Below are 25,151 nucleotides of genomic sequence, written 5' to 3'. Positions count from 1 at the left end.
AGACAAATTCTTGCTAACACTTACAACCATCCAATAATTTTTTTATCATTGGTTTCATGTAGTAGCTTCCTCCCTCTACAACTAGGCCCCCCGAAAGATTTGACTGATTCTCCACCAATCTATCTGGTCCAGGTCAACTGGAATCACTGGGTTTTGGCATCTGTTGAGGGTATCAATGGGGTCAAAACCATCCCTCCCCCCATCCTCACAAAGAAGCATACTTTCAAAGGCGGGAAAAATTGGTTGAACTTTGTACAAAAGGGCGTCAATTTATACAACCAGGGTTTGAAAGAGTAGATACTCAGGATTTAAACAGGTTGGGTTCAGGTGGGAAAACCGTGCCCAAACCCAACCCATGAACATAAATGCCAGGTTGGGCCGGGTTGGGTCAAATATTCAAATACGCTGACCAAACCCGCACCCAATTAGGCATGATGTGGGTCGGTTTGGGTCCGGGGAAGGTCTTGGGTTGACCCAAACTTTTACAAGATAGGAGAAAAAAAATGAAAGAAGGAGAATAAGGAGAAAAAATGTGAGATTGATTTTGAGTCCTGGAGCTTTCATGTAAATACAACAGGAGATCAAGTGAAATAAAAAGAGTAAAGACTATTTTGATCCAGAAGGTGCAAGGGATACCAAATCCAAGTTGTCATCCTCACACACTATCAGCCCCTCTTCAGCTCGGATCCAGTTCTGCACGCATACAAGGGCTTCAAGAGTGGTCGGTTGTAATTGTGTTTGATTACTGCTGAGTACTCTTCCGCCTGTGGAGAATGCTGACTCCAATGCAATCAATGTCATTGGAGTCATAATCTGCTTTGTCAGACAAACTGGGAATCACGGCTGCGGGTTGTTTTCTCTTGGACCGTTGCCTTGTTGGGGTAGGAGTTGGACCGTAGGATGGGACTGGGCTGGTGGATGCCAATGTTGGATGGGTGAGGGGATATCTGATATCCTGATTACATTGGAATTAATTGGGTCAGGGTCAGGTCATTGGGCCGACCCAAAAAGGAATTTGCCCGCCCAAACCCGAACCCAATTGACAATTGGATCTTGCTGGGTTGGGTCGGAAATTGAGTTTATAACTATTAGGCTACCCAAACCAATGGGTCTGGGTCTTGGGTCTCTGTTGGGTCGACCCAACCCACTTGCATCCTGAGTAGATACACTTGTTTTCATCTCTGATGTTTGGTTTCCCCTTCTTCTTTCTTCTTGATAATAATTGTAGGTGATCATATGAAATGTTAGTTACTTGTTTTGAATCTCCGTACTTGCACTCCACTTTTTTGGAATGCAGTATGCTGCACTCCAAAAAAAAACAATTTTTGGTGTGCCTACACCAGGAAAAAAAAGTAGTCACTTGATGGCAAGTGGCATGACACAGCTTTGTTTTCAGCTCCAACACTGCTCCAATGCTGCTCCTCTCCACCAGCACATCTGGGGCTCACATGATAGGTGTCAGGATCAAAGCACTCAATGTGAAAAAAACAGATGATGCTCAGCTTTGGCCCTGGCCCAGCTGATACTCAGCTTTTACCCTGGCTCAGCTGATGCTCAGTTTTTCCCCTGGCCCAGCTGATGCTCAGCTTTGGAATTGGCCACCTGATGATCATCTTTGGCCCTGGCACAGTTGATGCTCAGCCTTGTCCATGGCTCAGCTGATGCTCAGCTTTGGCCCTAGCCTAGCTGATTTTCAGCTCTGGTCCTGTCCAAGCTGATTTCCATCTTTTTCCCTGGCATGGCTCAGCTGATACTCAGCAAGCTGAGCATCAGCTGGCCAGCTAGCCCAGGACTGGGCCAAAGCTGAGCATCAGCTGGGACAGGACTAGGAGAGGGCTGAGCAAGGACTGGTACAAAGCTGAGCATCAGCTGCGCCAGGACTAGTACAAAGCTGAGCATCACCTGGGCAAGGAATGGTCAAACGGCTTTATTCCAATTCTGAGAGTGAGCTGCGTAAAAAGGCTGAGTATGAGCTGGGCAGAAAAGCTGAGTATGAGCTGGGTGCCAAAGCTGAGTATCAGCTGGACAGAACTGAGGATCAGTTGGGCTCATCAAAAACTGAACAGAACCTCCTTGGTAAATTTTGGAAGTTGAGGATATGGTTGGGAGATTGGGGTAGATAGTGGATAGATATTGGATAGAGGCTGGAGCTGGTGTAATGTCACTTGTCATCAACTGAATACTTTATTTTCCTGGTGCTAACCGTCCACACTCCAAATTATTTGGAGTGGGTGGCACTTCACTCCAATTTTTTTGGAGTGGGTTGCACTTCACTCCAGAGATCCACATGCTGGTGTACGCAAAAAAAATTCTTGGAGTGAATCTTGAGTACACTCCATGTTTCTTGGAGTGCAGCCATTTTCACTCCATTAAACATTGGAGTGATCCTCTGGACACGCCAAAACAAAGATTTTATTGGTGTGAACTATTCCCTACGCCAAACACTTTTGGCGTGGTTGGAGGTCCACGCCTTTTTTGGCGTGTATCTGGGTTTTTTTTGGCGTGCCTAAAGCCTGACCCTTGTGAAAAAGGGAGTCGTAGTTGGCGAGAGGTCCCCCGGCATCCACAAGCTTTCAATTTCTGCTGAGAGCGCTTGTCTTGATGGAACAATAATCCAACAATGAACAAAGTGTAGGGCAGACTAGATTTGTACCAGAGGCTTTGATAGAGCTGGAGCGTTGGGATTGCAAAAGCTGTATGGGGTGTTGTAGGTGAGGCTGCAATGTAACCGTAGTGAAGCAGGCGTGTCGGGTCTGGGATGCATTTGCAAAAGGTAAAGCTTTGACCTGGCAATTGGTCTGAGTATGAGTTAAATTTTGTTGACAAACTGTCATATGTATAGCTACCAGGGATTGAATCTTATTTCCTTATAATAACTGACCATGCATGTGGATCAAATCAAGCTCTCCGGTAGTTACCAGTTGTGGGGCGCATGTACATTTGGTTAGGGGGAGGAGGTACGTTTGAGAGGTGATCCAGTTTTGGGTGTGATGTTGACATGTGAAATACGCCGCGGTCATGGAGTTCTTGAGCTGCTTCCATGCTGTCACTAACTGATTGCGACGCCGAGCATAGTCAGAAACATAACTAGAAGGTTGAGCGGGGGGCATGGTTTGGTCGGCATGGTTTTCTTGTTCCCCAGCTTTGTAGATATTGAGACTGTCATCAGCACATTCGTCTTGGGGAGCAGGAGCTTCTATGCTTGTTGGCGGGGGTGGCAGGGCTTGGTTTCTTCTATTAGAGATGCGCTCTACCATACAGATCGAGCTCGCAAGAGTACCTAGAGAGGCTGACCATTGATTTTGGGTACCAGGTCCTTGAGCAATGCCAAAGCCGGTGTGCCGCCAACTGACCATGATTGCGAGATGAGAAAATTGTAAGCTGGATTCAAAATCAAATAACACGGATGGAAACCACACAGAAATTAGTTTGTTAAAAATCAACTCAATACTGAAAATTTGCAGAAACTCAACATGTGTTAAGTTCTGTTTACCAGCAATGGCCACATTGAATTGTCCCAAGTGATGGAAGAGAGTCCGTTTGATCCGTTTGGTTGATGTGAGGGTAGTCGGTTTGATTTCTTGCCAGGATAGAGACAGCAGTGGACTTGTACAATTGTTGAGTGTATGCACCGGTTGGCAAGAGTCGTCAAAACCCCGGCGGGCTGTACTACGGGGGTTTGAAGCCGGTATGTACACACAAAGCCGGGACTGCTCATTACAGTCGGGAGGAGCACTTTGCCGACTAATACAGTTATGAAAGTAGCCTTATGTAAATGCATAAATATGTATTTACACAAAGTCTTGCAGTCGACTGTTATTGTCTTTACTGAAAAGCTTGCACCTCTTTTGCCTCAACTTGGTATTGACATAAGAAATACAGTTGTTTTTTCTCCGGGGTTTTATCCTGACATCTGTCAGACAAGGCCAACGCCGGGAATTACCCTTGGAGCCACCATTCCCCAGTAGATGATGTTGGAGTAGAGCCAGTGAAAATCCAAGCTCATATTCAGAACATGGGCAGTTTGTAGACCCTGGGACCCATCCCTCAGCTTTCCGACTCATTGCCCTCTGCTCCAACAGAGGGGCCAACCAAGAACCCGGCAGCTTTCCGACCTGACAGAGAACATGAAGGCCGTGAGACATCCAAGGCAGAAACACAATTTCAAGTTTTTAAATCCTCTTGCATAAATCCATACAAAAAGAGTGTCAGGTCCAAGATTAACGGGAAAGACAATGTGTAGAGGTCTTCTAGCCCTCCTGCAGGGGTGAGGTAGCGTGCATCTGAGTGAGGTTGTGTGAAGCTGGATTTCAGCTACTCAGTAGCCTCAGTTTTTTTCTGAGCCTTGCTATTGAGTAGCGCAAATGGTGTTAACTTGGGTGCAGTTCAGCCAGATATTATTGCTTTGAATGGAACAAGGGCAGTGAGAATCAAGCCTTGATACAAGAAAAATGCTAATAAGGCAATGCAAAAGCTTGGGCCCTCATGCCAAAAGAAAGGTTCAGTTTGTAAGACACTGCAAGAAATATAACAAAAAGTGTCTTGGTTGTACATTCAAAGTTGAAAAAGAAAAATTAAATCCAAGACAAACACAATCACGGAGGCACAGGGTTGAGGTCAAATCAAGAACACGCAAAAAGAACTTCCCACAGGTTTTTTACGCTATACCAAAGGTGGGCTATCGTTGAACTTGTTGGTGGTTTTGATAGAAACATGATAGCACGGACATTTATATCATGCAAAATTGACCCTTGCTGGAAATATGGGCATTGGGACAAATTTGCACACCATGCACTACCAAACCTAAAGATGATCAGGTTGTGGTCAGGTTCGGGGATAGAGCACCATTTTGAGTGGGATTCCAATTGGCATCCAAACCGTGAACTGGCGGGGGCGAGTTCTCCGTTTGTCCTCCACTGGTCTCCAAGTGAGCAGGCGAGGTGAGTACTGAAAACTGCATAGAATCTTCGCCCTGGGAGTTGAAGCCGCCATTGTTACTCATGTTCGTCAGGGTATTTGATGGGGAGCGATTTGACTTGTGATTGTTCGAGGTTTGCATGTGTGTCGAAGTAGAGGCCGAGCTGGGTGTGGGACTTTTCAGAACTAGGGAAGAGTTTGAGCCGGGTGAACCAGCATGTTTTCCCGTCGAGTTTGATCCCAGAGGCACATGACATCCTACCACCTCATTCGCGTTGTGAGAACCAGACGGTGGCTCTAGGCTGTAAGGTTTATCGTAATTGGCGTTCGTAGCAGCTTGTTGCGGTGGGGATAAAGGGTGGCGAGCCGCTTCTTCAGCAGGAACTTCATGCCGAAAGTTGGATTCCTGCATAGAATCACGGGGGTATCCTGGATTATTATGGACTTGATGAGATTGATGGGAATCTCTGGGGTGATTGGAATGTGCGGAATCGATCTGATTGGGATAGCTGCATAGATTCGCAGGGGAGCCCATTGGATTTTTGCTGTTGGAGTACTGCGAAGGCGACAAACAGCTGCTCTCGCCATTGAGTGGGCCGCTATGATTGAGATGAGCCGGACTAGCAAGCTCAGGAGCCAGCCATTTATTGCTCAAGGCTTCGAAGGAGTCAGGTCCCCGATAAGTCTCGAAAAAATTGTTCTCAGCCGGATGCGGTTGATAGTGACGCATCGGGGGGAGCGAAGCCACACTGTCCATTCCCGATACTGTTGACCCGGTGGGGAGTTGTTGGCCGTAAGGTCCAGTACCATGAGAAGACATCATCGATGCTCTAGGGCTTTGGTGATAATAGTGAGCCGGACTAGAATACGTGGGATCTGTCGTTGGATGAGGGCAGCTTTGATTTGGCTGGATCAAATTGGGTAAAGGGTCAAGCTGGCTGATCCGATGGACAGGTGCTCGAGTGTACGGCGAATACCTGGGTTGAGATAACATTGGACCATAGCCGTTCATCGGCCCGGCGGTTTCAAGTCGACCAGAGCACCGATTTCCTAAAGACTCCTGCGGGGGGTATGCACCTGGCCGGCTTGGACTGCGATTATCTTGAGGAGATGCAGTTCTCTCTTGGGCAACTGAAGAGGCTGCTGCATTCTTCTTGGCACCCCGGCGCCCCCTTGGCTTTGGAGCTGATAACAGCAGTTGGCCGAATCCAGGCTCTCCAGGTCCAAGGCAGGTCTATTGCGCAATAAGAGATTAGTATCTATAAGCCTACAACAACACTAAAGTAGCCCAGAATGACGCACATCAGGAAACTCAGGACCGAATAGCGGGACCAGATCGTAGCGAATTTGCCAAGCGACTCTCCGCGCCAAGGTTTTAGCAGTGTCAAAGGGAAGCCTGTGGCAACGAGGACGCATAAAATTTTAGCATGTGTGCCAGGTCCCGCGAGAGGCAAAAGGGTAAAGTGCATACCATGTTCCTTGTATTTTTAGATAACCTCCTCTAACCTTGCGTAGATAAGGCGCAATGGTGGGGTCGGACTCGACCAACTTCACAACATCCGCTTTGGTATGACCGAGGGCTTTCCATATCCCGGTGAAGTGCACCATACCTGAGATCATTTACCATCAGCCTACGTCTATAACAAACCCACCAGGGAGGTCGCTCAAACATACCTGTCTCACAGTCAATCATGATGTACTGGCCGCTGGCAACAGAAACATTTCAGCTCGACATGAAATTCGTCCCATCAAAGATAAATGAAAGAGGGTCTCACTTTAAAGGATACTCGAACACAGGAATGTAGCCCCGCGGGTCGGTGGAGGTGGCGTACCGAGTCATGCTGACCCTGTGCTGTGATGGGTATAATCGCACCGGTGGAGGAGCCCTGACCTCCTCATTGACCAAGGCCTGGACAGTGCGAGGTGGTTGGGGAGACATGGAAGATACGAAGCTGGAAGTTGGAGCCGCAGCCATGCAGACGACTCAGAAGCTTATTCGAAGAAGAGACGCTTGAGCTGTTCAGAAAAGTGTGGCCCCATGTCAGCATACATTGGCTACTAGGGTGCTTGTCCCTCGCAGCCAGATTGAAACATTCGATGCGAAGGACAAGAAAAGTACGATAATGGCACCGCTCCGAAACCAGACACTGACTCAATACGACTGCGCAAATACTGCTGTCAACGGAGGAACAATCAGACGATGCTGAAAGCTGAACCAAAAAAACGGGGAACCGAGTCGGAGACGGGATGGATGGTGACTGTAAGCGGGTCACACAGAGATGCTACTATGGGATGTCCCACCAGACGATGCGAGGAAATGGTTTCCCGGCTAACAGGATGTCAAGTAGAAAAAAAAGTGGAAGATCGATAGATGATGTGCCAATGCCAAGATTTAGCACACAAGAGGGTCTGTTGCTAGAAAAAGAGAATACTTCGACCTCGCGAGAGCAGATGATGGAAAAAATGGGAAAGGTTTGGCTGGTGTGAGCCATCAAATTAGCTTTCTACTTGTGGGAAGATGAGCTTCGCGGAGCGGCCTTTTCGGCCGGGATTAAAAAACTGCTTTCCCGGCTGTCAGGCAGCAGAACTGTTTGCACTCGTCGTCTCATTACCAGATCCGTGTGATGGATTTCATCGAAGGCATCGAATGGGCTTTATGGGCCAGTATCACCGCTTTCTGTAAGTTGGCGATGACCTTTGTTTGAGATCTCGGTATCCTTGGCGAGCATCATGGACGGATTCTGTTCACTTGGCTTGACCTCACGTGTACTTTAATCAAATCACCTTGCATCACCGACATCGATAGTGAAGCAACAGGAAGTAACAGTTTCATCGTTCAACACCCGTCAAGTAGCAGTCGAGTTGACTGGGTGACCAAGGAATACTTCTGACACAGGCGCCTGCACTACCAAACAAAGTGGTATTCCGTTCGGAGGCGGGCGCTTCGCGCCCAGGACGGGTCGATTCATCCCTGATGAGAACCAATGGCCCTGTGGCAAGCAGCATCGGCTTAAGCGCCGAGTGTATGTTTTGAGCTCAGGAACGAAGTGGGAAAATATCTCGAAAAGCATCTTGCTTCAAGAAAAATGGACGTACGCCCAAGCAACGCTACCATGAAATGCCCTTCCATCACCGCTTGGCAATAGTCGCTATGAGGTGTTGAAAGACAACAAGAGCTGATTAAAAGATACAGTCAAACCCTTGAAACCGCATACCCCTTGGTGGACAGAATTTGCTATGTGGTTTGGCAGGTTATGTGGTTACAAGGGTTAGCTACAGGCCAAAAATTAAATTTTGGTGGACCCAAATCAGTATGTGGTTTGGGAGGTTATGCCCTTATACAATTATGCGGCTTCACAGGTTTGACTGTACAGCCTCACGTTGGAATAGAGAACTACTGCGTGGATAAAAATAAATTACGCATTTTCTTCCAAGTGTGTTCGTGGTGAAACACCATTCAGCTAATAGGTAGGAACAGTCAGGGATGAATAAGCAGGCAAGAAATTTGAGTGTGTCCTATTTCCTAACTGCGAAGAGGGGCCGCCAGACCAGCGAGATGCTGGCGTCGACAGAATTTTGGCTCGCAATCAATTTATAACCAATGGTCAGGCTGCGGATGACTGAAAGATTACTTGATTGGGTAGTATTTAGTATGCTGCGTGGTCCAGTGTGAACAACCTGTGACCAAGGTAGGACTGGTAAAGGCAGGCGATAATTGGGCGAGGGGTCAACTCTGCCCGGAAGTTAGGTTGAGGAAATCTCACTTTGAAACAAATGCTTCTTTTCACAAAGGAGTTGGTAAAGAACAAAAAGGCGCAGAGGGTCTTGGAAAGACCAGCGATGTGTGAGTACAGCACACGAGCAAACTTGACGAGACCACCGACGAGCACACCTGGTTGTGCGGAGTTTGAAGTTGAGACAAGAGATGAGAAACTTGAATTGAGAAAAGAAAATAGGATCCGGTACAACAGAGACTATTTAACATGATCATTTAGGTTTCATAACTAGGTTACAACTTTGAGTATCACTACACAACCGTTTGATGAGTATGCTTTTACTGAGATATCTCAATACCCTCCCTTGCTCAAAACCTGTTGATGTTGAGCTTGATGAGTGATTCAGAGTGCTTCTTCTTTGCGAGCGCTTTGGTGAGAAAGTTGGCCAGTTGATCATTTGTCCCGACATAATGAGTTGCGGCCCGTCCTTCTGCAATGAATTCCCTAATCCAGTGATATTTGATTGGGATATGCTTGGTTCTTTGCTGAAACATGGGATGGTTTGCTAGAGCAATAGCTGATTGGTTGTCAACGAGAAGTGAAAGTTTACCGGAGAGTTTGACGTTGAGAGAATCAAGAAGTGTCAGAAGCCACTTAGCTTCCTGACCAGCTTCGAACAGAGAGATGTATTCTGCTTCAGTTGTGGAGCCTGCAACCACCGGCTGCTTGTGGGACCGCCAGGAGATTATTGAGTTGTTGAATGTTGTGATGTAGCCCGAGTACGAGTGACGATCCTTGACATCGTTCGCCCAGTCTGCATCAGAGTATACTTTGAGCTGGTTGGTTTTCAAGCGCCCATCGAGGAGTATGTCGTGATTTTTAGTGCCTGACAGATACCGAAGCAGGTGGACAATGGCTCTCCAATGAGTGATACCTGGTGATTCTAAATGCTGAGATAACTGAGATATTGCAAACGCGATGTCTGGCCGAGTACAGACTGCTAGATACATTAACATCCCAACCGATCTGCGGTAGTTGGCCCCTACCCTTTCAAACTGCTGCCGCTCGAACCGCGTTGAGCGCACAAGTTGAGTGTTAGGCGTCATTGGAGTCAATACCGGTTTGACATCCATCATGTTATGGTCGGCTACAATTTTGGCCAGATAGGCTTCCTGTGAGAGATACAGCTGTTTGCCATCGACTTGGGCAACCTTGACTCCAAGAAGATGCTTTAACTCGCCAATATCTTCCATTTTGAACCGAGCTGAGATAAGATCCTTGAAGCGCTGAACATCCGGACTGACAATTACCATGTCGTCGACATAGGCGTGCACGAAGCACACCCACGACGGCGATTTGCTGATGAAGATGCAGGGGTCGGCAGCAGACGGACAGAAGTCGATAGATTTGAAAAAATATGCCAGCGCTGAGTACCAGAGGCGGAGGCCATAGATTGCCTTCTTCAGCCGAAGACAGTGCCCAGCCGGAATCGATAGACCTGCCGGAGCGCGCAGATACACTTCCTCCTCAAGTTCGCCATTTAAGAAGGCGTTCTTGGCATCCATCTGATGGATTTTGTACCCACGGGATAGACCGACCGTCACGACCGTTCTAAGCGCTGCGAACCTGCCAGTTGGAGCATAGGTGTGAAAAATGTCCTCCACCGCTTGAAGGGAACCTTGCGCACACAACCGAGCCTTAAACTTGCAGACCGCACCGTCTTTGTCAACTTTCTTCCTAAAGACCCAGATCGTCCCTAGGAGCTGGTGATCTTTAGGAATTCTGACGACTTCCCACACGCCTGGATCTGCCATTGCTGTCAGCCGCCTACTAGTCCAGACAGCGCAGGCTACGACAACCCTCGGGCCGCCACAAGCGCGGGCGGCCCGCAACCATGTAAGAGGGGGCCGGAGCCCTTGAGTAAGGGGGTGGCAGATTTTTGCAAGTCATTTTTTGCAGGACATATGTCTTGCAAATCAAGAGGGCCCGCAAAATTCCAATGACCTCCGGGTCTTTTGGAATTTTGCATGGCATTGGGCAAAAAATTTATCATGCAAGGATATGTCTTGCAAATTAACTCATGCAAATTTGGTTTCTGGGGATCAAAATAGCAGTTTTGCACACCATATTTTGCACGCTTTATGTCATGCAAAAGATATGGCATGCAAAAAACCTATTTGTAAGTAAAATGAGTAATTTTGCAAGACTTGTTCTTGCAAGACATAAGAATAGCTTGCAAATATGGTGAATTTTGGCACGTGGAGAGAATTTTGCAAGACTTATGAATACCTTGCAAGACATCTTTTTGAGGGGGGAATGAAAAAAAAAAAAAAAAAAAAAAAAAAACAAGCAGAATATACAAGTATGTAATTCTATAAAGACCCTACTTTCTCCTTGTTGATCTCCAGGCAAGCTGGGAGGTTTTCACCAAAGGGGCTCGTTTCCAGGCTGAGAACGTGCTGTTGCGGCTTGATCGGTCAGAGCTGACGGCAACTCATTGGTCGGTGGTTTCTTGGCGGCAGTGGGTGCTCTCTTGGCGGGTTTTGGCGCTTTCTTGGCGGGGTTTGGTGCTTTCTTGGCGGCAATTGGCAATTTCTCGGCGACAGATGGTACTTTCTTGGCGGTTGGCGTTTTCTTGGCGGCAGTTTGGGAGCTGTGACAGCTGAGAACAGCTTGCACCTTAGATATTTCTAGGTTTACATTCACGGCGGTGTCACATCAGAGACCCGCCCTGACAATTGCCAAGAGTTTGTTGTCAACCGCGGCCAGCCATTCTTTAGATTCACCTGAGGCCATGGCTTGGTTGTATGTTTGAGGAACTCCTACCAAAACGTAGGCTACGGCATGGATGTCAAATTCAGGATTGAGGTGATCCAGCATGAACCCGTCAAACCTGTCCAGGATGCAGACATTGGCCCTTCTTTTATGCTTGAGAATGTTGGACGCGTCAATAGCAGATGATATGTCTCTTGGTGCTTTCCCCGGTGCAAGGACAATGTCCCAGCCGGGTTTGGGCCTGGGTGGGTCAGCTTTAGGGGCAGGATTTGATGTCTCAGCCCCAGGAGGCCGGTCTTCTCGCTCCTCAGAGTGATCTTGATGATTGTCTTCCCCGAAATTCGAGCCTGAGCAGTTAACTTCTGGTGTTCCTTCAGTACTGTGAAGTAGCGGAGAGTCTTCAAGTTCTTCAAACTCCACCGGGTCCTGAGGGTCAACGAGTCCAGACAGGTCAGCTGGGGAGAAAAAGGAGACTCCTGGGAAGTCTGCTTCATCAAAAGAGACATCATGGCAGCGCTCAACCTTCCCTCCCGGAAGTAGAATGCGCCAGTTATGCATTCCCACCTGATATCCGACCATCAGTCCTCTTTTTGCCGTCTCTCCAAACTTGCTGTCTCAAAGCTTTTTGGGAATATTTACATATGCCTTGCAGCCAAATGGGCGAAGACAAGACTTGTCAAAGCTTGAGTCAAACCACAGTTCGTAGGGTGTCTTCCACTTGAGCTTGCGGACCGGCGTAATGTTTTTGAGGAATACTGCTGTACAGACAGCTTCCCCCCAGTAAACTGAAGGGAGATTTGCTTGCTTGAGCATTGCCCGAGCCTTCTCACTGGTTGTTCTATTACCACGTTCGGCCACCGCGTTCTGTTGAGGGGTGTATGGCGCTGTAACGTGAATTGTGACTCCTTTAGACTTGAGGAACTCAGTGAACTCGTTAGAGTTAAACTCTCCTCCACCATCAAAGACAACAGATTTGATTGGTCGCCCGTGAAATGTTGTGACATTGTTATAATATTCCACAAATTTGGAGAACGTTTGAGATTTTGATGAGAGAATGAAAACATGACAATAACGAGTAAACCAATTGGTAAGCTTAAAGTAGTAGCTGCCGCCTCCACATGATGCCGGAGTGATTTTTCCACTGAGATCCATGTGGACTGATTCAAGAGGATGAGAGGCTTGCGGCAGTTGAGACGGGAATACAAGGCGATGAGATTTAGACATTGAACAAGAATCACATTTAACATTTGGTGATTTTATTCCAAACATTTGTCTTAGTGCCTTCTTGCTGCAGTGGCCAGCGCGTCTGTGAAGTAGATTGACACCAGTAATTGTTGACAAGAGAGTGGTTGCTAGAGATGACTGACCTTTGGTGGTTGTATTCAATTGAACCATACATGTGCCGCCAACAATCAAAGTCTTGAAGATTACTTCTCCTTCTTGAATTATGACAAATGACGAGGAGCTAGTCCTTTTCAGCTCGCAGACACGCTTGAGAAGTCGGCCAAGACTGACTAGAGTGGCGCTCAGACCAGGAACATGAAGTGATTTTAACGGGATGATGCAGTTGTTCTCAGTGATAACGTTGACAAAACCGCTGCCTTTGACTTCAAGTGTGTGTCCGTCAGCCAGCTTGACGTGACTTGATTTTGGACAATAGTCCTTGAACAGCGCTTTTTCGGTGAACATATGGTGTGAAGCGCCGCTGTCAAGATAACACATGTTTGGAGTCTTGATGGCCGCAAAAGCTTTGATGGTGCAGCCAAGTCCATTACCAGTAGACTTGGAGTCGCCACTATCTGAGTTGTTCGCTTGAGCTGCGTTCGCGTTCTTTGAGGAGGATGACTTGTTAAGCTGCCAGCACTCGCATTCGGAATGGTCAGCTTTGGGGTTGTGCTTTCCCCCTGAGCAAAATTCTTGCCTATTCTTGCCTTTCTTCTTACAGCCATTCCGAAAAAGCTTGGTTCTTTTGAAAGGAATTTCTGCTGGAAATTCCAGTGGGATTTTCCAACCTTGTATGCAAAGAAGTATCATGGTTGGACATTTGGATATCTATGCCTACATCATTGGTATATGCAGGACCCCTATATCACAAGCAGGTGAGCTCAATCACTGACTTCTACCCATTTCCACCCTTTTTTTGATTCCAGAATTGGAATCCTTGACCAATTTTTACCACCCGTGACGACCTACATTGGACTAATGTATAGTCCGCGTCAAACTGTAAATTAGACTACACAATAGTTCGACCCCGCACTCAGCAGGCCTCACCAAGTCACAAGGGCTCTCACCGAGTCTTGCTGTGTTTTCGCCCCGACTCAGCGACTTGGCCACTTCACCGTTGGACCCCCTCCTCACCTCGGTTCGATTCCAACCCCAGCTCACTTTTGACACCACCAACACTTGGCAAGCTCACCGAAAAACTCACCACCTACCTGTGACCCAATCAGGATTGAAAAGCTGCATGTGAGTATCCTAACATTTCCTCTCTCACTTTCATCAGTATTCATACTCATTGTCCATCCTCTACCCCCACACCCAGCAAACCAGCTCGGTAATCAATGCCCTCCAGAAGACGAACTGGATTTGCGCTCCGCCGGGCACCAACATCTGTACGCAATCGACGAGCCCCGGTAAACTTACAGACACCAAACAACAATGATGGAGCACGGCCACCCATGAGAGCTGACTTACTCCTTATCCCTCGTCGTCCTGACCAAGATCCTCATGTATCACCCCCGGCCGAGCCATACCATGACGACTTCCATCGTCGCGAGGAACCCAATGAGAACGACACCCGCCTGCCTCCAGAGATCATCACCGAGTATGCCATTCAAAAGGAAAAACTCTCAGCTGCATGGAAATCCGTGGAAAAATCGATGACTGCCGCTTATTATACCTGCCAGTACCGAACTCAAAACTGGACTAGCTCATTGGAATATCTCGACCCCCTTGACAAATGTGTGTGTGCCACACGGCGGTCTCGAGACGTAGACTTGATAGATACACATGGCAAGTAAATTGGATACATTCCGATTGACCTGAAACTGAATCAGCCTTTAAATATGTATTTCACAGATCAATCCCCTGCACAGAAAATTGAGTTCTGCTTGTGCATCCCCGATCCAGTACGCCTACTCTATCATGGGTACTTTGCGGCCTCACCAACCAAACCACAAACCGCCTTTGCGATTCCTCTTGTTCAGTTGTACCAATCCCTGTGGTATGAGACGGCGGTGCCGTACACGTCCTTTATCAAAGGCCTTGTATGCCATCAAGAAACCCGAGCCAGAAAGCCCTTGTTAGCCCGCAGTCGATTGGGAAATCCTCGCGAGCTGCGCACTCCTTTCTCCCAAGCTATTGACATCTACAGCCGCATCCAAATTCTTCAAAAGGATCTCCTGAATGTTGCGCTTCAAATGCAAGAGAAAGACTTTTGGGCATCCAAGTGCCCCTCTTGCTTTGGCCCCGAAAAACCAGACGAAGTCAGCCAAGCTGATGATGCCTATGCCATCATAGCTATGGATGGTAATTTTCAGCATAGGCATCACCATTTTGCAAGCAATGATGTTCCTACCGAAAGCGACTATCCATCGATATTTATTCCACCTTCACAAATCAACAACCACGAGGTTCAACTTGAGTCCACTGAAGGAGATTCTGCAGGCCTTAGGGTGAGTTTTTTTTTTGCTTTGTCTCATCACTGGCACGTAATTGTATCTCATCATTGGTATAATGTGATAGTCCACTTGCTCTGATTCTCACAAAGCTGCAAATGATGTGCGTAACTCCTCCTCCTGGGACAAGTTTGATGATACTGGCCTGTTTGGCAGTTGCTGTCGCCATGACATACCATTGAAGCTGACAAACATAGAGGGAACTGGTGAAAAGTAAGTAAAAATTAAGCAATATATAATCACCGTGGCTGAATTCGTTAAATCCTTGCATGTTCATGCTAGACTTGATTACCCAGTCAGCATCCTTGACAATATACTGAACGCTTTCCCTAGCAAAAAAATTGGAGTACTTTACGACATTGGGTGCCACTTAGATGCACATGTTAGAAAGGTACCTCAATGCTTTGTGCTGCCTTAAAATCTTACCTCACAAAATGTAAGATCATTAACTGACATCAAAACATTGGTCTTCAAGCGGAATCTATTGGGTAGGCGCATTGATCAGGTTGCCTTCGGCACATCCGTTTTTCATGCATATGTCCATAATTGGGCATGTCAGATCAAATACAACCCCCGCTACAACACGAAGTGGGGCCTATCCAACGGTGAGGGGATGGAGCGACTATGGTCCGGGATATCTGACTTGGTTGGACCACTAAGAAGTGCGACCCGGATTCATCGATTGCAGGCAATTGCTCGGCAATGTGCCTACTACACTGCTAAACTGAAACATGGAGCTGGTATGCAAACTTGTCATATGCACTATTGATTATTCATCTCCTGTACAATTTACGCATGACTGATGCTAATAAGAAATCTCAAGTTGATTGGATGCATGAACATCTTCAGCTGGCACTCGAGAGCATCGAATCCTGTTCTGTCAAACTACAAGAAATATACCAGCATTTTAATCACTACTGTGATGAGAACTATACACCTCAGTTCCTCGAAGCGCAGTGGATTGCGGAAAGGAACTACTACAGTAATAGAGATCATGCGAAGGAAGAACAAAAGCTTGAGCTTGGGAGACTGTTGGTGTTGGAACAAGATTTGATAGAGGCCTGGTATGATTTTTCTGACCGGTTTCTAACACAATCCTGTGGCTGTGCTTATTATCCTGACATTGTATATGTCTAGGGAAGAGATACGGACACCCGAGGAGGCACTTGCGCGCCTGCGATTCTTACAGGAAATCCAATCCAAGATTGACCAGCAACGAGAGCGAGTTGGCGTGGAGGAAGTCTTGGCAGGTGTCACCGCGGAGACGCAGTCTCAGTTCCTCAAGGTGTGGTGGGCAAAAACCGAACTCAGACAAAAGTTCCTTGCTCTAGTTGAGGAAAAGAGGCCTCTTGATGTGGTCCGAAAAGGTCTAGCTTCCAAGTTGGGTATGTGATGTTGTGTTCTGTCCCAATAGATCACAAAACCTTTCCTTCATCTCATCTGATGTACTCGTATGCATCAACCATTTTTAGGGACAGACGGGAAAGAAAAATTGGTGATTGCAATACGGAAGCGAACGGCAGCTTTGCAAACCGTGCTAAACACGTACAACCAACACGTAGATGCATTTCACCTTGCCTCGCCCCCAATCCCAACGCTACCGCGCATCGAGTATGATGAGCTAATGAGATTGGAAGCAGACAGCCCATTCTGGAATGATGGTGTCTTCACTAACCACGATGAGCCATGGGCTGTTGATGCCGACACTCAAGATGGCATGAGACTGCTCGCACGTCTAACCAGAGGTGAAGAAGAAGTCCAACGTATAGGCCAAGAGATCCGGAGAGCCACTCGTTGGGCAGTCACGGAACACAAGCGAATTGTTCCTCTGATGTTTGGACTCTCTTCGGAAACGGACTGGGTTTACAGTAGACTGCAGCCTGTTACGGACCATCCGATACTACAATCATTGTCAAGTGAAGACCAAATCGACCCGATTAAAGCCATCCTCCACAACTATTTCATCGAGATATCCTCCCTCCAGCTGCACTGGAATTCCAAGGTTGTGTTGCTGGTTTCGAGGTCAGGACCATATGAGAATGACGCCGAACTAGTAAACGATTGGAATGAGCAAATAATGCGCCTCAATTTTTTAAAAGCAAGTGGCTACTTATCCATGGTTCGAGGCGATTTTGACAATGCCATCGGCAACTCCTTGGACAATGTCAATGAAACAGTACTCCGTAACTTCCTTTCCGAAAATGATGCCAGCGGGGAACCGAGCAACACCCAGGATGGACGGACTCATGGGGATCTTGACGACGATGACGATGATGACCTTCTAGCGCCAATTGCTGATCAGGTTGAGCTTGCGCTTGAGCAAGAGGCTTTGAACAATGCATTGGCCGATGGTAAGAAATTCCAATGCAGCATATTTAACCAACAATGGACCCACCGAGCTGATGATATGTTACCACGTTGCATCCATCAATTGTGTTGCAAAGATGTTGCTGACGGAAGTTGGACAGGTCAGTTGCCTGGGCCAGCGGCATGAATTTACCCATTGAATGATATTTTTGATGCATACTTGAGAAGAGCTTTATCTACAAAGCGAGTCAATGGAGAAAATCAGTCAGATGTTTATGAATCTGCATAGCATGTAACATTGAGAATTAGAAACAAATAAACATCATTTCATTCAAAATGTTTTTGTTGGTATTTTTTCTGGCGTAACAGCAAACTAAGATTTGAACAGTTCTTTTCACAACAGGACCAAGTGCTTTTATTAATATCTAGTAATGAATGGAAATGTCACTCCGGATGTTGAAGCTTGCGGGCATGACCATCTCATCATCTCATTTTTGTTACACAGTTTAATAGAGCCCCCAGTCTGAGATGTGAAATATGTATCACAAGATCTTGGTGGCAACCGCATGGGTCTTGAATTCCACTGATTATTACAGATTTTCCACATGCACCTTCCTAGTTTGACTGCAGTGTTCTGAAAGGGCTTATGAGAATTGCTCTGTATGAAGAAAACAATGATTGCAACTTTTGGCTTTGATTGGCAATGACTTCTTGATTAGAGAGAGGAACTATGGTTGGTTGCCTGTTTTCTAGAAAACATGTCTACAAGAAATTGAGACCGGTCTCACACTAAATCACCAACAAATTTAAAGCTTTGCTCAACTCAATAGAAATGGATAGTGGAGAAAGGCCAGGGAAGTTGAGCATTACCAGTTGAAAATGTCATTACCTGGGAAATCAAAGAGGTGATGTTCTTATCCTGCTGGAACTCAAGGTCTCATGATTTATATCTGATTCCAGAATGTGTTGAACTGACACATTTCTAAATGTTTGGGACAAATGTATGTTATATTTTGGGTGGATTTGGTTAGCCCAGTAGAAAGAATGTGTCTGTTCTTTTTTTAATCTACTTGCAGAGGAACAAACTGAATGAAGAAAGCCAAAGATTATGTCTTGCCATGAAGTGTCCCTTCTGGAGCATAACTTCATTGAAGCAACTTTGGCTTGCACAGTTGAATGTTGTTTAGGCTGGTGACTTGAGTCATTTTGGGTGGGATGGTTCCTACCTCCTTGGAAGCAAACTCATTACCAAACTGTCAATATGGTGGAAGTGTCTAATACTTGAAACTAATATCATTCTAGCACACGAAAAGCATCTCTAAAATTCAGACAACACTGGCACATCTATTAAGCATAGGTCAGAACCACTCTAAGTAATTGGACAGCAGGTGTGCTCACGCAAGTGGATCACAAATTTTTGTATGTATATTTGCACTTCAGTCCACAAGTTCCTTTGTGTACATAGCTCTTTCTCACTTGATCAGAGCGCACAAAGACTTCAGGACACCTGGTTTGGAACATACTTTTGACCTACGACCCGTTGCGACAGCATCTCCTTAAGCAGATTGCAGTTTCAGTGTTGCTTCAACACGGGTATCAAGTTCACAAAGCATGAATACAATGCAGAAGTGGAAGCTGAAAGCAGAATTCCATATTTTCTGAAGATGAATTTGGGACCTCATCCTCATCCTGGACCCCTGGTTGAGCAGTTGGATTATTATGGACTTTGGTTAATATAACAAATGACTAATTTTCTTGTCAGATAAACCTGTGCTAAAAATTACTATGTAAATAACAGAAAATATATTGAAACATAAATCACTCCTAAACTGATTTAGTTTCTCTGCTGTAGTCAGATAATTTATTACCAATGGCAAGATGTCCACATTCCTATTTCATGATAATATATGCGCAAGCTACAGCTCCTTGGTGTTTATCTTTTGCTGTCAATTTTCTTGGGTAGGTCCACAGCATTCAACAAGCAAAACATGGATCTATCCCACAAGATTGAATCTCACAAGGATTATGGCCCAGCACCACAACAAGCCCATTTCAAAGCTATGTACTCCTAACCAGCTTTATATTTGCGTTTTGTTAATGTGCAAAATTGTGTGACCAACTTACAGGTACCTTTGTAAGAACGTGAACCTGACAATAAGGAACATGGTCCACGGCACGGGTATTGGTTCTCCAAACCTGGCCTCCACTAAATCTACCAATTTGCTTGTCTTATCTTATCACAAATCGCCTCAGTCACCGCTTCACTTTGTTGCGATCGATGAGACTAGGCGCCGGTGCTCTCAGATAAGTACACGTGCAGATGATCAAGAGGATCACTAGCAAAAGCGACTGGAAGTTGAACAGAGCCGACTTTTGAAAGAACGAAAGAGGGTCAAATTAGTATCTCTTGGGATTTAGAAGATGTCTGAAGCACTAGCCATTTTTCCGTGTGTTTGAGCCGATAGCCGATTGGTGTTGTCTTGAGAATGTCGATTATTGTTGAACTGTGTTGTTTGGGAAGTGTGGACAGTCGCAGTGGTTGCGCAGAGACGAAGACAAGCTCGAGGACACCCGGACTCCCACCTCGCTCTGCCTCCCCTCCGCCACCAACACCATTCGAGACGATAGACATCGGGATGGCCATCGCCGAGAACGAAAACTCACAACCAACGACATCGAGTGCCGATGCTGCTGCTCAACAGCCCATCCAAGCCATCAAGCCCTTGTACTGCCCGAGTCCGTCTCACACGCCGCCTTTCCTCAGAAATAAAGACACTCATCCTTCCCTTCCAGTTTGTAGTTTCCCGCCCGAGTATTGCGAGTATGGGACGAGCATATCCAAGTTGAGTCGACTCCCCAAAAACACACTCAAAGCAGATACACACACACACAGAGACTAAAACCGACGAAACAGATGTAAGAAATGGTTGACGGAGCACGACGAGGAGCTATACGAGAAGCTGCATGGAGGGTCGAGAAGGCTCTGGAAAACATGAGTGTAGAGGAGGTGGAGAAGAAAAGGAAGGCCGAGACAGAGGCGCTGAAGAAGGAGGCCAAGGAAGAGGCCAAGGCGAGCCGGATGAAAGAGAAGTCGAAGACGAACAAGGTGACTGTGGAGACGGTGGAGCGGACGAAGCGCAAGCGGATCACGACAATCCATGGACTCGATCTCTTCGGATCTGACAGGACGGCAGGACCAATAGATTGGTGCTCGTCACCCTCATAGTATTAGTACAGTAGTTTTACTACAGTTCCATTAAGACAACCATCATGTTAACACGACAGATCTGTCCGAGTTTCTCCCGTGCCGAGAAAATGAATAAGTTTGAGAGGGCAGCAGGGAGGAGTGTTCCTCATTCCTCCAACAGGTAGCGCGGGCATTCGGAGCCATCGAGAGACAGACATTAGGCCATCACAAGTCTGGGAAACCAAACATGTGTGGTCTAGCATCTCTTTGACCGATACAGCAGTTCGGTCCCAGGAGATAAGGAAGGTGCAGGCTACAGAGCCGGAATCGTTGTAGGCTAGTAAAGCGCCCGGAGCCAGACCTGAGCGTGAGCGGGCCAAAGGAGAGATCGATTGGATCAATTTAGGCTTAGTCTTGGCTCACAGAGAGCGAGAGAGAGAGAGCTTGCCTTAGGGATCGTTAAGAGTGCCTCTGTGGGTTGTCGATGTGCAGCAGAGGGTGAACCAGAAGCCGAGTTGGTCAAGTGAGAAGAGCAGCCCGAGTGGGCTGGTCCCAGATCGCTGCCGACGATGCGATCAATGGAGGTGCGGATAAAGGAGGTTGGATGATCGAATCGGGCGGGCCTTTGTTGGACAAGCCGGGCACAGCAGAGGTAGTAAGTCGAGAAGGCGATTTCAATGGCGGAGAGGGTTAAAAATAAGATGTTTAACGTCAGTTCCTGCTTGCTGGAATGGAGTAGAGGGGTAGATGGGCGGGCTCTGGAGGGCAGACCGCATCTGTGCCTTGCCAGCAACCAGAGATACATAGAGAAATGTGCGAGAGAGCGAGCTTACCGTTCTGCAAGGTTGGCCCAGTGGGGGAAGAGGATGTGGGATGATCGAATCGGGCGGGCCTTCGTTAGACGAGCCGGGCACAGTAGAGGTACTATGTCGAGAAGGCGACTTCGATCGCGGGGAGGGTTAAATAACGTCAGTTGGAGGGTTCTGAATCTGATGGGTACATAAGTTTGTCGGAGGATTGTGAGGGTTCACCGAGGGATTTAGCGCTGTGGTTGGTGAGTATGGCAATTAGGTCTGGATGTGGCTGCTGCGTACACAGCAGAAGAAGTCATTTTGATGAGCTGCGGCGAGGTTGCCTGGCAGCTGGAACAGCTTGCGGTTGGCCCTAGATTTAGGTCTAATAGCCACTACGCCGCAGCGGATTATTTCACAACAACTGGACGCATTGAGAGAAGTTTTCATACTCAGTAAGTAGATCAGGTATTATGAAGAACAAGTTATCATTGGCCGCATCAGAATTGGACAAGAAGCTGTCCGGGAACTCAGAACCGGAGCATGAAAGATCTTGAGTATAGAAAGCAACAACAAGCAAAATCGTGTTGAGAGAGCTAAAGATGGATGAAGCAAGTGAACGCAATCACCGGCTGTCAGAGTCCGATTCTACGATTTGTCGAGTTTTTCGACGTTTAGGAACTGCGGATGGTTCAGAGAAGGATGAATCTAGAGCTCGTTCTTCGGCAGTCAATGAAGGGGCCCGGACCCTCTTACGCTGTTTTTTAGGTGCTGGTCTTGTTCTTGGTAATTTTTGTTTGGGCTTTGGTGGTTGGCGCTTGCGTTTAGAAGGTAGAAGGTGGCGATGAGCTGAGCCGTCTTCCCCACTAAGCTGATTGGTAGTTCCCGGTTGCAAAGAGTCATGCCGTTGAGGTTTCTGTTTGATGATGCGAGTGCGGCCAATCAGGGCGTCTTGATCTTGGATCACTCGGATCAGTCCGTTGTCAATATCTTCAATGATTAACTTCGCCTCAGTTCCTCGGAGGCTGTTGCTGTATGATTTGATCCAATCAGCCTGCGAAACATGTCCTGGCATGAACACAACTTTATAGCCAAGCTTGCCCAGTGCGTCATCGCATCCTTGCCACGACCAGCTGTCTTTCTTTCCATCAGTAGCTTGATCTGTGATCCATGGAAAATGTATAAAAAAATTTAACAAAGTAACCGGATTGAGCTACACATAAGTTTTTGACTCACCAACCAGTTCGTTGAGCTTGCTGCGCGCGGTATCAACTTCAGCCTTAGGTTTACCTGTTTGTTCACAGAAGTAGATGTCAGTACCAATGAATTGTATCTTGGATTATTGATGGTAGACTGACATTTTTGAGTTCTCTTCTTTCCAAGACTAGCTGATATGTTGTTTAATTGGGCACCAGTCAGAAATGCTTGGAGTCGGCTTTGGTAGTTTCTCAATCCATCTGTGGATGTAATTTCTCGGACAAATTCAGCTGCACCTGGTGTGGCTCGCACGGTCTGGAAACTGTAATCGCAGAGGTGGGTTGACACTGCAAAAATGACAATTTCACAATGATTGCTTGCAGCAATATGGACGGCCTACAACATAATAATACATGTCAACATCTTGATTTTCAGATACAAGGACAGTATTTCATTTATTTCCAATTACTTTTTTTTGCCAAGTGTTCATCCATTTTTCAACACGCTTCTCAGCCTGTCGAAGGGATTCTGAGTTGGCTCGCAATCCAGCAACATCTTGATCTTCATTGCCGGCGACAAGATTTTCAGTATCATAAGCAGCTTGTTCTTCTGGAGTCATAGCCTTCCACATGGCAGACAGTTCACTCATAGCTGTTGATCCTCCAACACCCTTCCCTTCTAAAGCCGTAGGATTGCGTCAGAAAATCATGGAAGTTGGAGATAGATAAGAGACTGCTTACTTCCTCGAAACAAGTTTCCATATTTTATTTGGAAATTATTCCAACTTGAGAGGTCACGAACAGCCTGCTTCCGGCCCCTGTTAGGCAAAATTTGAGGGAACTGTCAGAGCCAATCTACTGGACCGGAGAAGGAAGCATGACTTACAACAGGTCTTCGACCATGCCAACAGACACATGTCGTTTAGCTGCAGCGGCAGCTAGTTCTCGCTGTTGTTGTTCATAGAACTTAAAGAAAAAGGCCTCGTCCTCCGCTGTCATGACCCTCTTAGATTTATCATGGGCAATCTTGCGTATCTCGGCAGTTGTCTTATTCATGAACTCAGCCATGGTTGGCTGCACAGCTACCGGGGTTGGTGGAGGTGGGTTGTTGTCATTGAGGAATCGTGTGATTGTTTCGCGCTGGGTTGGGACTACAGGGATGGTCAAGTCATTTGCAGTTGGGTCATCAGCTTGTGTGCTACTTCGAGTTTCAACTGGTCCTTCGGCCCTTTTTTTTCGTGGCTTTCTAGGTTTGGGTTGTTTTCTCGCTGGGTCGGTTGCATTGCTTGCTTGGTTGGTGTTAGACGGACTGGTTTGTGGCTCGTTTGTTGATTGGTCTGGACCAGCATGACCGGGCCTGTTGGAAGATTGCTGTTGGCGACACTGCGAGGCAGCCCCATCGGGGAGACCATGACCGCTTTGGTGATTGAGGTTGGAGGGTATTGGATCGCTGCGGTTGCCAGTAGCGAGATCAGGGCCGCCGTAATGAGTATCGCCAGTGGAAACATGACCAGTAGCAGCATTGGTGGAGCGGAAATCGCCAAGATCACCAATGTGACTGCCCCTGAGATTGCCGAGATGAGGGCCACCAAGACCGCCAAAATGAGTGCCGCCAAGACCGCCGAGATGAGTGCCACCGTGCTGAGTGCTGCCGAGACCGCCGAGATGAGTGCTGCCGAGACCGCCGAGATGAGTTCCGCTGAGACCGCCGTAATGAGTGCCGCCGCGCTGAGTGCTGCCGAGACTGCCAAGATGAGTTCCGCTGAGACCGCCGTAATGAGTGCCGCCGCGCTGAGTGCTGCCGAGACCACCGTGATGAGTACCGCTGAGAGTGCCGTGATGAGTGCCACCAAGACCGCCGTGATGAGTGTTGCCGAGATGACTTCCGTCAAGATCTTGAGTTCTGTGAGGAGAATGACGGCTTCCAAGGGGACCATGGCCATTAGGGGGTGCGCCAAGCTGGTTGATGTCCCACAAGCCGGGCGGCGGCGAAATACTAAGTGGTAAGCTAGCTTGGCCAGGGGAGGAGCTGTAGTGTGATTGATGGTTGCCATTGGGTGGAATCATTTTTAATAAGTGATTTGGTGGTGTGCTCGCCGTGATGGTGGTTGAAAAAAAAACCCAGTGGTTTGGGTACGTGAATGAGGAGTGGTGCAAACCAAAGTGAGTGACATCGACGGGAATTGAAGGGAGGTGCGGGGGTCGGCACATGAAAACAGACAAGTTGGTCGAAATGACCAGAAATTGTGGTGAGAAGGCTTGGGAGACGCTGAGCGCGGCTGAGTGCGGGGTCGAACTATTGTGTAGTCTAATTTACAGTTTGACGCGGACTATACATTAGTCCAATGTAGGTCGTCACGGGTGATTTTTACCCCGGTCTGCCATCATGATGGACTCACCCAGGTGTCAAGATGCTGGTCCCCCCGCAGCCAGCATTTTTTTTTGCTACTGAATGGCTTGGCTGGTAGCATCCTCTAAACGACTGCGCTGGTGGGGATGGATATCCATCTGTCCAACCTTGTTGTTGGATACACACAAGTTGGAAATTCCATAAAGAATTTCCGCTGGAAATTCCCTCCAAAGAA

General features: G+C 47.3%; 5 protein-coding genes across 5 annotated transcripts; 2 read left to right on the top strand and 3 right to left on the bottom strand.

Moving 5' to 3' along the window:
* Positions 1-2,867: 2,867 nt before the first annotated feature.
* On the bottom strand, positions 2,868-3,356 carry PtA15_4A722 (uncharacterized protein; the record flags this gene model as incomplete). Its single annotated transcript, XM_053168635.1, has 1 exon — positions 2,868-3,356. One exon carries the CDS (start codon positions 3,354-3,356, stop codon positions 2,868-2,870), a length of 489 nt encoding a protein of 162 aa, XP_053019824.1.
* Positions 3,357-4,813: 1,457 nt separating this feature from the next.
* Positions 4,814-6,892, bottom strand: PtA15_4A721 (uncharacterized protein; the record flags this gene model as incomplete). Its single annotated transcript, XM_053168634.1, has 5 exons — positions 4,814-6,151; positions 6,220-6,313; positions 6,389-6,527; positions 6,592-6,623; positions 6,693-6,892. The coding sequence occupies 5 exons, from the start codon at positions 6,890-6,892 to the stop codon at positions 4,814-4,816; spliced, it is 1,803 nt and encodes a 600-aa protein (XP_053019823.1).
* A 6,718-nt stretch (positions 6,893-13,610) lies between these two features.
* On the top strand, positions 13,611-17,579 carry PtA15_4A720 (uncharacterized protein; the record flags this gene model as incomplete). The annotated part of the gene is made up of 9 exons (XM_053168633.1): positions 13,611-13,617; positions 13,673-13,845; positions 13,912-14,041; positions 14,130-14,369; positions 14,487-15,082; positions 15,153-15,188; positions 15,935-16,149; positions 16,223-16,470; positions 16,558-17,579. The coding sequence occupies 9 exons, from the start codon at positions 13,611-13,613 to the stop codon at positions 17,577-17,579; spliced, it is 2,667 nt and encodes an 888-aa protein (XP_053019822.1).
* A 2,299-nt stretch (positions 17,580-19,878) lies between these two features.
* PtA15_4A719 (uncharacterized protein) lies at positions 19,879-20,618 on the top strand (the record flags this gene model as incomplete). Its single annotated transcript, XM_053168631.1, has 2 exons — positions 19,879-20,239; positions 20,314-20,618. 2 exons carry the CDS (start codon positions 19,879-19,881, stop codon positions 20,616-20,618), a joined length of 666 nt encoding a protein of 221 aa, XP_053019821.1.
* A 298-nt stretch (positions 20,619-20,916) lies between these two features.
* On the bottom strand, positions 20,917-24,633 carry PtA15_4A718 (uncharacterized protein; the record flags this gene model as incomplete). Its single annotated transcript, XM_053168630.1, has 9 exons — positions 20,917-20,940; positions 21,028-21,337; positions 21,413-21,520; positions 22,000-22,531; positions 22,607-22,660; positions 22,729-22,963; positions 23,037-23,245; positions 23,308-23,384; positions 23,453-24,633. The coding sequence occupies 9 exons, from the start codon at positions 24,631-24,633 to the stop codon at positions 20,917-20,919; spliced, it is 2,730 nt and encodes a 909-aa protein (XP_053019820.1).
* Between the last annotated feature and the right edge of the window lie 518 nt (positions 24,634-25,151).

This window comes from Puccinia triticina, chromosome 4A (assembly GCF_026914185.1).
Source record: "Puccinia triticina chromosome 4A, complete sequence".
NCBI lineage: Eukaryota > Fungi > Basidiomycota > Pucciniomycetes > Pucciniales > Pucciniaceae > Puccinia > Puccinia triticina.
This window is presented reverse-complemented; position numbering and strand designations above follow the sequence as displayed.